Genomic DNA, 13,417 nt, shown 5'->3' with positions numbered 1-13,417 from the left:
TGTCTGGAGATTCCGTGACGCTCCCCAGAAATGGCCTGAGAGAGAGGCAGAGGCAGGAGTTCCAATGACGTCGCTGTTTCTCCCAGCCACCAGGGGGTGGGAAGCGAGTTCCTTCCTGTCCCTTGAAGGGAGCGTCAGGAAAAGTGGAGGGGATGGAGATGGACCTGGGGGTTTCCTGCCAACTCTGCAGCTGTGTGCGTAGCCTGTGAGTCAACACTGGCTGCCTCCAGGGGAAGAGGGTGGGAGAGAGCCTGGGTGGGAGCTGCCCACGGGGTGAGGGCAGAGGCAGGGGGGCCCCCGGGAAGAGCTGCCACTTAACAGGAAGTGCTGCAGAACCACAGGCAGGCCAGAAGCTTCACATGCTCCTCAGGAACCCTGGCCAGCCGGGACCCTCCTAATGGCCATGGGAGCTCCGTTAGTGTTCATCTCAGATGACATGGCCCGTGTCCCCCAGTATTCCAAGGGGTCTGGGCGTTCCCCGACTCGCACACCACAGGGATTGAATGCCGGTACCTGTATTTTGGGGGGGTTGTTTTCTTGGAGAGGTACCACACCCTCAGGGACGCTCTCCAGGAAACCAAAGGCGAAACTCTTGCCCGCTCTGGCGAAAGACGGGAAAGGAACCTAGAGCACCGAGCCCACTGGCGGCCACCTCTCTCAGCCCGCGGGAATGTCCATCTCCGAGACGCTGATGATGGTGTCTGCAGGAGCTGGTTCCTGCTCACTAGGGCTCCATGTGCAAACACAAAGAAGGGCCCATACAGACACTTACACACACACACACACACACACACACACACACACACACACACAGAGCTGTAACCGCTGACATAGGTGAGGGGACCCGGTTGACCCTGAGTCCCAGAGCAGGAAGGGGTTCATCTCTAAGAACCGCTGCATGCCATTTGTCACGGAGGAGCAGATACAAGACTAACTCCAGTGTTCATAAACAATCCAGTAGTAAACCAGACAATCCAATACAGTTTATTATCTCAGAAACAGGAGGTCTTATTCTTAGTTTTGTGTTTTTAAAAAGTTTTTGGTTGTTGGAAGGCACACCTGGCGATGCTCAGGGCTTACTCCTGGCTCTGCACTCAGCAATCACTCCTGACAGTGCTCCGGGGACCAGACGGCATGCCCGGGATCAAGCCCGGGTTGGCCACGTGCAAGACAAGTGTCCTCTTTGTTATACTAGGACATGGTACTCACTCACTGTGCTAAGAACCAGCCCCCCTGAGAGAGAGAACAAAAGGGAATGCCCTGCTACAGAGGTGGGGTGGGGTGGGGGGATGGGGTGAGGGAGTGGGAGGGATACTGGGATCATTGATGGTGAAGAATGGGCACTGGTGGAGGGATGGGTACTCGAGCACAGTATGACTGAAACACAAGCACGGAAGTCTGTAACTGTATCTCTCGGTGATTCACTAATAAAAAGTTAAAAGAATCAGCCCCCAGAGCAGACTTTATTTTGATTTATTATTTATTTATTTTGCTTCTTAGGTCACACCTGGTGATGCACAGGGGTTCATATGGGATGCTGGGAATCGAACCCGGGTTGGTCACGTGCAAGGCAAACACCCTACCCACTGTGCTATTGCTCCAGCCCCTAGAAGGAGACTTTAATCTCACTCACAAGAATCTGGCCATGCTGTATGCCACATTACTAGATTAAAAGTTAAAAAAGCAGGCCGGTGAGATAGTCCAGAAGGTAGGGTGCTCGCCTTGCATGCGGTTGTCCTGGGTTTGATTCCCGCCAACCCATGTGGTCCCCTAAACACCACCAGGAATGATCCTTGAGCATCGCTGGGTGTGGCCCCAAACTCCACCCACTAAAGTCTCACCCCCCCCCAAAAAAAAAACCCCACAGGTATTTAAAAGTAGAAAGAATATTTCATGCAATTCAATATTAATTGGTTGAAAAAGTTAACAATTTTGGGGTGAGGGAGAAACCCAAAGGAGCTGGGGTTTATGTGCTTTGCATGTGGGAGACCTAGACCAAACCCCTGGTCACAGAGACTCCCCCGGGCCCCCGGGAACAACCCCAACAACTGCAAAAGGGGACTCCCCAGCCCCCCAACATAGTGCAAAGAATAAAGCTGAAGTAACAAAAAGCATTTGGGAATTATCCCAACAAAAGAAGTGGAATGAGAGGATGGTAGCTTTATTTATTGGTTTGGGGGCCACCTCCGGTAATGCTTAGGGGCGACCCCTGACTTGGTCCTGGGTGGGGGTGGGGTAGGCCTGGCAATGGTCAGGGGACCATGAGCTGCCCGGGACAGAACCTAGGCCTTCTGCATGCGAGGCATGTTTTCAGTCCCACCCCGAGCCATCTCTCTGGTCCAACAAGAAGAAAACTTGTTCAGAGTTCTAGCATGTTCCCGGGTGGAGCGCCTTAACCTGATCAAGATGTCAATTGTTCTTCAAGGAGACAGAAATTCAATTGGAGTCAATAACGACAAATTGGCTTTTGTTTTGGAACTTAAACGCTGATGTAAGAGAGATGTTTTAACTGACACGGCAGAGACGGTGAGACGCTCAAGCACTGGAACCACGCCAGGCCTGGACAAACCCTGGCAGGGCCAGCCGCCCCTCCCCCACCCCCTTCCACCACACATAGTCCTTGTGGCCCCCAGCAGGGATGAGTACCACCCCTGAAAAAAAAATTGAACAAAAGTCCTTCCCCCAAAATCCACATGAAAAGAACCAGACTAGACTAGGGATCCTGTTTGGTGTTGTTCAGGCTTTTGGGTCACATCCGGTGGTACTCGGGGGTTACTCCTCACTCTGGGATCAGGGGTCACTCCTGGCACTGGTCTGGGGACCCCCTATCATGTTGGGGACTTAAACTGGGGCTGCCACATGCAAGGCAAGTGTCTTAACCCCTGTGTTCTCTCTGGACCTCCCCCCCCCACCCTGAAAATTTGCAGAATAATGTAGAACTGGGCCTTGCCCTGCCAGAACTAATAAACTTTATAATAGTTGAGATAAACTATGAGCTTAGTAAAACAATGATTCTGACGCAACTGGGTGGCATTCAAAGGGAAACAAACTCCAACTTAGCAAAACCCAGGCAAAGGGCCTTGGGGAACCTGGTTGTTAAAACAAAGGTGCCTCCATGCTGGCATTTATTTGTGTCTGAGCTCCACAAAAGCAATGGCTCTACGGAAGCAGTGAGCGTGTGTGTGTGTGTGTGTGTGTGTGTGTGTGTGTGTATGTGTGTGTGTGTGTATGTGTGTGTGTGAGACTTTGGGACCTGTGTCCTGGTTTCGTCACCTGATTGCCGTGTGACTTCGAGTCAGCAATGGTGTCTGATTATCTATACAGAAATCAGGATGCTGTCCCCTGCAGTTCGGGGGCGGGGCAGGTGGGGTTGGGACTATTGGCAGCTGTAAAGGGCCTGTGCCTGCTAGCGAGCCTGGAACCCTATGGTCCCCTCCAGCGTCCAGCCCAGCGCACTGGGAAGGCAGGGAAGGCCTGTCCATCCAACTACAGGACAAGGAGGAGATAGTCCTTTGGTTCAAACCACACAGAACAGCCCACTGTGTTTTTCTGGGGGCTGGAGAGACAAAACAGGGGTTAAAGCATCATTTGTGCATGCAGCCACCCCTGGTTCTATCCCCAGCAGCAAATACAGGCCCCCGAGTCCAGTCGGGAGTGATCCTTGAGCCCAGAGCCAGGAGGAAGCCCTGAGCACCGTGGCTGGGTACAGACTCCTGCCCTCCAGAAAATCATCTCTCTCTCTTTTTTTTTTTTTCCTTTTTGGGTCACACCCGGGGATGCTCAGGGGTTACTCCTGGCTCTGCACTCAGGAATCACTCCTGGTGGTGCTTGGGGGACCATATGGGATGCCAGGGCCTGAGCCCGGGTCGGCTGCACTCAAGGCAAATGCCTTCCCCACTGTACTATCGCTCCAGCCCTCATCTCTATTTTTTCAAGAGAGAAAGTTGAGGCACAAAAATGTTAATTGGCTGCCGCGAGTTAGCAGAGTTGGGGCCCAGACCCAGGTCTCGGCCCAGGAGACAGGCAGGGCTGGTTAAGGTACTTGCTGTGCGTGCACCAGACCTGGGTGCATCCCCGACACCACAGGGTTTCTGGGGCTCTGTCTGCTGGGGTGGGCCTAGGGGTCCCCGGCACCTCAGGGGCCTCAAGGCAGACACAGGCCCCTGCCATGAACCAGGATGGTCAACTGTGGGGAGTGTACCCAAAAATGAAAAACCAAAGTGTCATTCCCCTGCCGCCCCTCTGCCCCCCCAAGCATGTTGATCTGCCCTGGGAAGAGAGGAGAACCATAATAGTAAGCTCAGACCCTTCCAGCGCCAAAGGGAACCCACCCGTCAGTGGCCTCCTCCAAGGACGCATCGTCACCTCAGGAGTCAGCGGACAGAGCCCCCCTGTTGAGCCCCACCGTGAGCGGTTTTACCTGGGCCAGTAGGCCTGGCTGGATCTGCAGCGGCTGGGCTCCGGGGGCCTGGGTGACGATGGGGACTGTGTTCTCCATCCGCACCGAGTAGCCGGCGTGCTTGGAGGGCGAGGCCTGCAGCCCTGGAAGAGAGGGGTCGGGTGAGGAGGGACAGTGATGGGCACCAGTCAGCTGGGCACCACCAGGACCCCTCCCCCGGGGCTCACTCCCGAGGTCTCAGGGAAAACGTAGCATCCCATCCAAACAAAAGGCCCCTCCGGGAAGTCAAATGGTGGCGTTTCCGATGACTTGGGAGCAGTTAGGAGGCCAGGGAGCCAGGAGCGTGGGTCTGCCCAGGGTCAACCCCAGCACCACACACGGTCCCCGGAGCAACAAGGGTTAGCATGACTGCCCCTTTACCCCCCTCCCCCCCCCCCCCACACACACACACAAGGAGCTATGAAACCGAAATGGAGCCACTGGACACAAGAGGACACGTGGCCTGATCCACAGGAAGAGCCACCACAAAACCACAGCAGGTGGGTCTGCGACAGCTGCTGAGACAGGACACATGAGCGTGTGGACGCCCTGGACAGGCAAAGACAATTCCTGGGCTTGCCACCTAAATTGGGATTCTAGTGTTTTTTTTTTTTTTCCATTGAGGGGGCTTGGGCCATACCTGCAAAGGCTTACTCTTGGCTCTGCACTCAGTGATCAGCCCTGGCAGGGGGGCTTAGGGGGCCCTACGGGGTGCTTGGGATGGATTGGAAACCTGGGTCAGCTGTGTACAAGGTGAGCACCCTGCAGCCCCCGGGAGTCTAAGTTCATGGGGGTGCACTGTCGAGTGGTGGATAGGGGTGAGGAGGCAGTGGGGTTGGGGGGGGTGCCGGATTTCGACTGCCCAGCCCCGACCCCCTTCCCGCCTGTGAAACTCCGGGGCAAGCATTGCCAACCGGACACACCCGGCTCGGGCACCCGAGTTCAGCATCAGCCTTGCCCTTGGGGGAGGCCAGGAGGAAGGGGTGCCGGGTGGGCGGGGCACCCCGGTGGGCGGGGCTAGGGCGGACCCCGCCCCGGGGCGTGTCCTTACCTTGGAAGCCGGGTGGACACACGATGAGGGCTTGCTGGAAGGGGTCGGGCCGGGCGCAGATCTGGGCGGTCCCCGTCTGCAGGGGCATGCTCCGCTGGGCGACCGCGGCCATGGACGCCGCGGAGGGCTGGCAGAGTGCAGAGTGGTAGTTTAGTATGGAGACTTCGGGGTTGGCTAAGGAAATAGTGGCACTGGTGGAGGTGGGAGCCTGAAGGAATGACGGGGATTGAACAGAAATAAACAAACATAAAAAATGAGGGAGGGGGGCGGAGGGGTGGAGCAGGAGGGGGCGGGCGGGGGACAGGCCCGACCGAGATCGGAGTGATGGACGCAAACAAGAACCAGCAGACAAAGCACGGGGAGCGCAGCGGACGGATGCGGCGGGGAGGGCGGTCTCGGAGAGTGGACACTCGAGGCTTGCACCCGGGGCCGGGGTGGGGTCAGAGACCAGGCGGAAGTGGGCACCGGCCTCACACCTGGATGCACGGTGGGCCCTGCCTCCCGTCCGGATGCACGGGTGGGCCCAGCCTCCCATCCTGATGCACATGGGTCCTGCCGCCCACCTGGACACACAGCTCCCTGCTAACACCGACACAGCCCTTACGGCCGCCTGGAAGACCAGCTGTGAGCAGAGGCATGCTGTGGGGGGTGAACTGAGCCCCTTCCCGCCCCGTGTCAGACCACGGGGTCTCTCTGTGATGGTCTGCCCTCCGCTCTGGGCATCTGGGGCCAGAGCAGCGATCCGCGGTCTGGCATGATTCTGAGCCTGCAGAATCTCTTCCTGGACTTGTCCACCCATGAGTCCAGCAGGACAGAGGTGGTGGTGTGTGTGTGTGATTTCCAGGTTCTCTTGGCTCTGTGGGACTGTGTGTGTAGGTGTGTGTGTGTGTGTGTGTGTGTGTGTGTGTGTGTGTGTGTGTTTGAGTGATTTCCAGGTTCTCTTGGCTCTGCGGGGCTGCTACCAAGGCAAACCCTCAGAGTCGCAGGGAGTAGAGGAGGCGAGCTTCTGGAAGCGTCAGGCGCATGGGGAAAGGGGCCTTGCTGGGGGCAGGTGTGCAGGACAGGAACCCCATGCACGACAGCAACCGTCCACATCCTGTTTGCCTCCAGCTGGCCCCGTGGATGCTCATGGCTCCCAGGTACCGAAGCTGGCAACCACGCCCAGGACGTGCAGAGCAGAGGTGGGGGTGGGGGGTGGGGAAGGGACGACCAGGTGATTTGGATGACGCCCCTTCTGAGGCCCTGGGTGTTCTTTGGAATGTGTTTTGGGGGTGCTCAAGGTGCAGGCAGCTGCGGTCAAAGCCCAGGGCACCCCTGGGGAACTAAGAACGGAGCCTCCCTCTACGTCTCCAGGTGCTCCTCTAAGAGGGAGCAGCAGGTGATGACAGCAAGGAGCAAAGGGCAGGCCCGGCTCACAAGAAGCGGGGCCCCAGCAAATGTTGGCTGCCTTGACATTCCAATTATTATTCTGATTTTTTTTGGGTCACACCCAGTGGTGCTTACTCACTTCTGGCTCTGAGCTCAGGGGTCACTCCTGGCGGGGCTCGAGGGAACTGTATGGGGGTGGGGGACCGAACCTGGGTTGGCAAGTGCCCTCCTTGCTGTGCTATGACTCCAGCCCCAGGTGACATTGTCATTTAACAACACAGTCAGAGACGGAAGAGGTCTATCCCCCGTAATCTCTCTCAAATCTACACATGGGAAGGGTCTGCCGGGATCCAGGCCACAGCACGGAGCAGCTGTTCCTGGCCCCCTGCTCAGATGTCACGGGGCCACACACTGTAGGACAGAATATTATGTTATGGCCTTTCCTGCCCCTGTGTGTCCTGGTCATGGGGGGCCCCGGTGTGGGCATCTCCTGCCCTGGCGAGTGTCTCTGGGAGGTTCCTGAATTTTCTAGTCTCTTTAGTACTGGTGTCCCATTGGGGGTCAGATGGAGGGGTGCCCCTCGTATGGTCAGGAACCCCAGGACCCCAGAGGGCACGGTTTGTGCTCAGGTGACTACGGTGTCCCCTCTCAGAGGTTTGCTGCATCTGAAGTGGGTCAGGGCAGGGAGACAGCAGGGGACGGGCAGGTGGCAGGGAGTTCAGACCAGGGGTCTCATGAGGCCCGACGGGAAAGACAAATGTGCCCCAGAAGGTGTGAAGGAAGAAACTGTGGAGTTTTTTTGTTTGTTTTGGTGGAGGGCAGGGGCACACCCAGCAGTGCTCAGGGCTTACTCCTGGTGGGCTCAGGGGACCACATGTGGTGCCGGGGATTAGGCCGGGATTGGTCATTTCCCAGGTAAGTGTCTAAACCCTGTCTGTACTTCTTTGCCCCTCCTGGGTTTTTTTTTTTTTTTTTGTGGTTCCAGGGATCAGACCCAGGTCTCATGTATACCAAGCATGTGCTTTGCAGCTGAGCGCCACCCCAGCCCGCCATGGGGATTTTTTGTCCAGGAGCTCCCACTGTTTGGCCTGCAGTGGTTGGACTGGGCTGGGCGCTAGGAGTGGGCAGTCAGTTTCCGGGTGTCCCCCATTTGGGAGCTGTGAGAACAGCAGCAGCCTGCAGGGGGCAGCAGATCCCAGAATTGAACCTGGGAAGGTGACTGTCCCGCAGAATGGGCTAGGAAAACGCCGTGGCTTGGATGAAAAGCAGTGGCTTTGGGGGGTGGGGGGCCTGCAGGGGCCTGCCAAAAAAAATTTAAAGAAAAAAGAGGAATAGGATTTATGTGGATGATTAGAATCTAGATACTCCGCAATGGACGTTGTTTCCAATACACGCTCAGGTGCACTGGAGTCACTGCAGACAGATATGAGGGTCGCAACAATCCAGGGCTCATACTATTTTTTTTTTTTTTGGTGACACCCGGCGATGCACAGGGGTTACTCCTGGCTTTGCACTCAGGAATAACTCCTGGTGGTGATCAGGGGACCCTATGGGTTGCTGGGAATCGAACCCAGGTTGGCCGCATGCAAGGCAAACGCCCTACCCACTGTGCTATGGCTCCAGCCCCTCCAGGACTTATTTCTGAGGGGCCTGGTGAACTAGGAGGCAGCAGGAGGGAGCAGGGTGGCTCTTGGGGCTCATCACCTCGCTCGCTTGGTGGACACTTCTTGGCTGGCACCTGCAGGCAGGCACCCCGCCGGGAGGTGGAGTCCACAACTCATTTATGACAGAGGAGGGTGGAAAAGTGTGGAGAGAAAACCTGTTTCACGGTCTTTTTTCAGTCACAGCTGCTGACACTCTGGTGACAGGCTGGTGAAGCGACTTGGATAAAGGACGGGAGGTGTGGGGACGGGGTGGGGGAGGGGGGCGCGCTGCTACATCTTGTCCAGTTCTGCGGTTCCCGACTGGGCAGTCTAAGGCAGGGGTCCTCCAGCCTCACACACACACACACACACACACACACACACACACACACACATACACACACACACACAGAGCAGGGCAGAGGAAAGCAATTAAGAGCCCCCCCCCACCCCAGCTAAGAGCAACTTCCGAGCAAGTTGTTTCTAGCACCTTCTGAGGCCAAGATGCTCCGTGCCTTGGAAGCACTATGTGACACGTGACAGCTGAGGGCTGCTTGTTCATGGTCTGGTCTTGGTTCCCAACCGGGTCTTATGGGAAATGGACCATTTCCTGCGGCTGGGGGGGGAGGGGGCCCCAATGCTGCCCTCCTCCCCGTGGCCCACCCACCTGGTTGTGGACAGTGTTCAGCTGGTTGTTGAACGTCATGGTGAGGTTGGTGGACGTGCTGGGGGCCACGTGCGTGATGAAGGGGGTTTTGCTCTGGTTCACGGTGTCATACATGTTGACACGACGCTTGCATATCTCCATGTTCTGGAAACAGGACTTGACGCTGTTCATGTAAAAGGCAGGGGCAGAGAGAGAGAGACAGGGAGAGAGGCGTGAGGGCAAGAGATAGCGGACCGTGGCACCTCCCAAAGACCATCAGTGCCATCTAGGGGGCAACTGAGGGAATAGCAGCTAGTGTCAGGACAGAAGGTTCCATGGGAGCTTAGAATTGGCTGGCCGTACTAGTAGCCAGCCCTCACTTGTCCCTGGTTTAGGAGGAGAGAGCCGGCAGGTCATTGGCCAAGGTCAAGGGCCCATCCTGGGGAATCCTCTTTGACTTCCTTTCACTTCCCTTTTACTTTTCTGGTTCTTTTTTTGTTTCTGGGCCTCTCCTGGCTGTACTCAGGGCTCACTCCTGGTGGGTGGGGTAGGGAGAGAGGGGATCATACAGGGTGCTGGGGACTGAACCGGAGTCAGGCGAGTTTTATCCCTCCAGTCCCTTACTTTTCTCATTCTCACACAGGCCCTGTGCTTCTCCCTCCCTGGCGTCCATCAGTCAAGACACAACACTCATTCCAAAGGTCATTCCAAGGTGTGGCTGGCTCCAGGATCGAAGGCTGGGCGGCCCAGTGGTCTCAGCCTTCGAAGCTCTTTCTTGAAAACCCACCGGAGTCTTTTCACGCACAGTACCTTGTTGCTCACGGGCTCCCCTCAAGGGTGCATAATGTCCACACGAGTGAAAAACCCCACATACGTGGACATTCCACAACAACGTGCGTTTTAATACCAGCTGATCTCACTCACGGTGCGGCAGGAACAGAGCCAGGGCACAGACACGAGCAAAGCGAAACAAGGGAGGGGATCAGAGGTGAGGCAGGGGTAGGGAGTCCTGCGGGTGGCGGGGTTGGGCGGGGCATGCAGGGGTGGGCGGGTGTGGGGGGACGAGTACTGGGCGAGGCCTGAGATGGTGTCCCTGAGTCAGCTCTAGCTCCAAAAATCACGGACACACCTTGAAACCCAACAATGATAGGAAAGCGCTTCCCGCGGAAACAAGCGGACTGGAAGTCACAGCTCTGCGCAATGACACCGATGTCAGCCTGGGTTATTTCTAGACCCCGGAGGTGAGCCGTGGGCTCCCCTGAATACCCTTCCCCTAAAAGTCCTTCCAAGCCAGCCGGGCCTGCCCGGGGAATCTTAACACAACCCGCCAGGGTCCCCTACAGTGAGCCCAGGGTTCCTGGAGAGGAAGGATCCGGGGTCTCTGGGGGTGGCCAGCAGCTGAGAATGGGTCACTGGGATGGGGCTGCCATATCTCGGGGTCACAGGCCCCTGCGCATGCCGCCCCCAAGTTCTCGCTCCCTCTCCTCTGAGAAGGAAGGAGCAAGAATTCGTTTGCTCCTCTGGAATATGTTTGAAGGACCAGTGGTGTTTGCAGAGCCTCTGAACTCGGTGACATGCAGGGGCTGAGTTTCAGGAGGGGCTTTTCTGTGAGGGTCACTCTGCCCACGTGGGGGAGGTACCCATGCCCTGGAGCCCTGGGCTGGAGACCCGGGGAGGTCTCTTCCACCCACTAACTGGCAGCCCCATGGGGCTTGGGCGGGCCTTGGGGATGCCCAGCCCCGAGTTCGTCTATGTCTCTGGGCAGCTCGTGGTCCCCATGATTGTCCCCAGAGGGCACGAGGCTCTCTTCCACGGACCCTCGGGACGCCGAGGCCTGGCATTTCAGGCTGGGACTGCCATGCGCTGATGGCTAACGGGTGTTGAGAGACAATAAGCCCCCCAGCTCCGAACACTCCCATGGGAACACCGAGGCCAGAGCACCCCCGCCGGGCAGGTCACCTGCAATGGCAACTCCCCGTCAGAGAGTGTCAGCCGGGGCTGGGGCCGATGGGGTCCAGACGAAAGACTCACCTGGCAGGGGGACCTGACAGGCACCGACCGAGAAGGAAGCGAGCAGAGAGGGAGGGAGCACCAGGCCGGGAGCAATGCTCGCTCTCTGGCCGCCGTGCCCTGCCCAGCCTTACCCTCGGCCAGCCAGGGACCCCAGGACTGTGGCAAATCTCTCTCCCCGGCCTCTTTTCAGGCCCTCTCAACACACCCCCGACTCCTAGCACCACAGGCTCAGAGCAGGCTGAAACAGTGAATGAAGGCATGAAGCCAGATTCTAAACTGCCGCCGGCTCCCGAGTGACCGTTGGCCCTGGAAGCATCTACGCTCCATGGACACTGCTGTTCTAAGCATCCCCTTCCTTTCCCCCGTCCTCATTCACCCACGACCCCATGGGGTCCAGCCAGGCCCTCCTTTAAAAATAAATGAATAATTTTTTTTTTTGTCACACCCAGCGGTGTTCAGGGCTGACTCTGGCTCTGTGCTCAGGGATCACTCCTGGTGGGTTCAGGGGACCATACGGGATGCTGAAGGTTGAAACCGGGTTAGCCGTAGGCAAGGCAAGTGCCCTCCCCCTTGTACTATCACTCTGTCTCTCAGGCCCTCTTTTTTGCTGCAAAGTAAACTGTGGCTCAGGCCCCCTATATGATAAACTGTGTTGACTGGGATGTAGTTTTGCTCTTGTCTCTTTAGGTTTTGCTTGGGGGACGGGGTGTGTGTGTGTGTGTGTGGGAGGGGCACACTTGGTGGTGCTCAGGGCTTACTCCTGGTTCTGTGCTCCAACATCACTCCTGGAGGGGCTTGGGGGATGAGAGTGGGTGTCGGGGATCAAACCTGGGTTGGCCGCATGCAAGGCCGGTACCCAACCTGCTGTACTCTTGGTCTGACCCCTTTGCCTGCATCTCTACACCTGGGCTGGAGCTGGTGGCCAGGGCCATGACTACATGGCCAGGGAAGTGACAGGAAGGCCACCGAGTTTGCAGCCATCCCCATCCCTAATGGCGGGGCGCAGCCCTGGCTAGAGTGTGGGGCAAGGCTGTGAGCAGGCCACCTACTGGGTGCTGTGCGGGAAGTCCAGCAGGTGGGTCATGGTGACGAAGGGGTGGTTGAGGGTCTCGATGGGCGTGACCCGCTTGTCGGCGTCGATGGTGAGCATCTTCTTGAGCAGGTCAATGAACTCTCTCCGGTCGGCCTTCTCCACCAGCATGTCGCTGCCCTCCAGGTCCGTGGTCATGTTCACCTGGGGGAGGGCACCAGGTGACCGACCACCCCACCCACGGCGCTTTCCCGCCCCTGCTCGTCCGTCCCCATCCGAAGCTCTCCCCCACTCCCTGGTCCCGCGGGCCTGTGGTCGCCCTGTCAGAGGCACGGCTGCGTGCCACCCACGGAGAGGCTGGGAGTGGGGACCGCTGCTGGCCATCACCGAGCTGAAATGGACCCCGTCACTGGTCATGGCAGAGGACGCAGGCGGGATGCAGACATCCAAGCGTCCGACAGCGAGAAAGAACTCGTGCCTCTGAATGGCGCATCGTGGGGGAGTCCCGTGGCTTGTACGCCCGGCCACAATCTCAGAGGCCCACAGCCGAGCAGGAGAAACTGCCCACCGGAGGGTCGGGTCATCTCAGCCTCCGTGCTCTCGGGAACCAGCCCTGGCCAAGGGACACGGGTCACTGGACACAGCCGCAAGAAAAGCTTTGAAAAGGTTTGCTGTGGAGTGACTTGTGTCTCTCCCAAGACGTGCTTTGGAGAGTGGTTTCAGCTCTCTGCAGAGAAGCTTCTCATCAACTGACAGGTAAACTTTTACACAGAACAATTATTTTGGGTTATGCTCAGCAATGGGCCACGAAGGACCCTTAAGTAGTGTACTACTCTCGAGTTGGATTTCTCGTGGCTTTCACGAAAACCTCACTTTGCACCTTTCACTGTGAAAACAGTTGGCGGTCCAGAATTTTCTCTGGGCACAGAGGTCAAAGCCCACGGTTGCCTCCAGGGAGTTGAGAGATTGGCATGCAATGGGATGGCTATCTGGCCCTCCCGGGACCCGTCCAAAAGGGAGCTTGTTTGGAAACGGGGCCTTGGCAGGCGTGATGAGGCTAAATCATGTTGCAATAGCACAGAACCCAAAATACCAAGTGGTGTCTTCAGATGAGAAGGACGAGAGGGCCAGCTACCAAGACAAGAGGGGACAAGGCCTGAAGGCCATGGATGGAGGCTGTGGGGACACTGGGGCCTTGGTTTCGGCACTGGGGTTTGGTGAAAACAGA

The 13,417-nt window shown here is 57.4% G+C and overlaps 1 protein-coding gene across 4 annotated transcripts in view; it reads right to left on the bottom strand.

Moving 5' to 3' along the window:
* Nucleotides 1–13,417, bottom strand: part of HIPK2 (homeodomain interacting protein kinase 2) — a 148,292-nt gene that overhangs the window by 27,349 nt on the left and 107,526 nt on the right. For 2 of the 4 annotated variants that reach the window (XM_056124048.1, XM_056124049.1), the window contains exons 6-9: nt 12,209–12,393; nt 9,168–9,330; nt 5,490–5,697; nt 4,421–4,542 (exon numbers count right to left, since the gene is read on the bottom strand). In XM_056124048.1, the coding sequence (XP_055980023.1) occupies nt 4,421–4,542; nt 5,490–5,697; nt 9,168–9,330; nt 12,209–12,393 (678 nt within the window). The remainder of the gene's footprint in view (nt 1–4,420; nt 4,543–5,489; nt 5,698–9,167; nt 9,331–12,208; nt 12,394–13,417) is intronic. The other 2 variants (XM_056124050.1, XM_056124051.1) reach the window with 1 other exon arrangement.

Source organism: Sorex fumeus, unplaced genomic scaffold, assembly GCF_029834395.1.
Source record: "Sorex fumeus unplaced genomic scaffold, SorFum_2.1 ptg000048l, whole genome shotgun sequence".
Taxonomy (NCBI): Eukaryota; Metazoa; Chordata; class Mammalia; order Eulipotyphla; family Soricidae; genus Sorex; species Sorex fumeus.
Note: the sequence above shows the minus strand (reverse complement) of the source record. Positions and strands in the feature narration are given on the sequence as shown.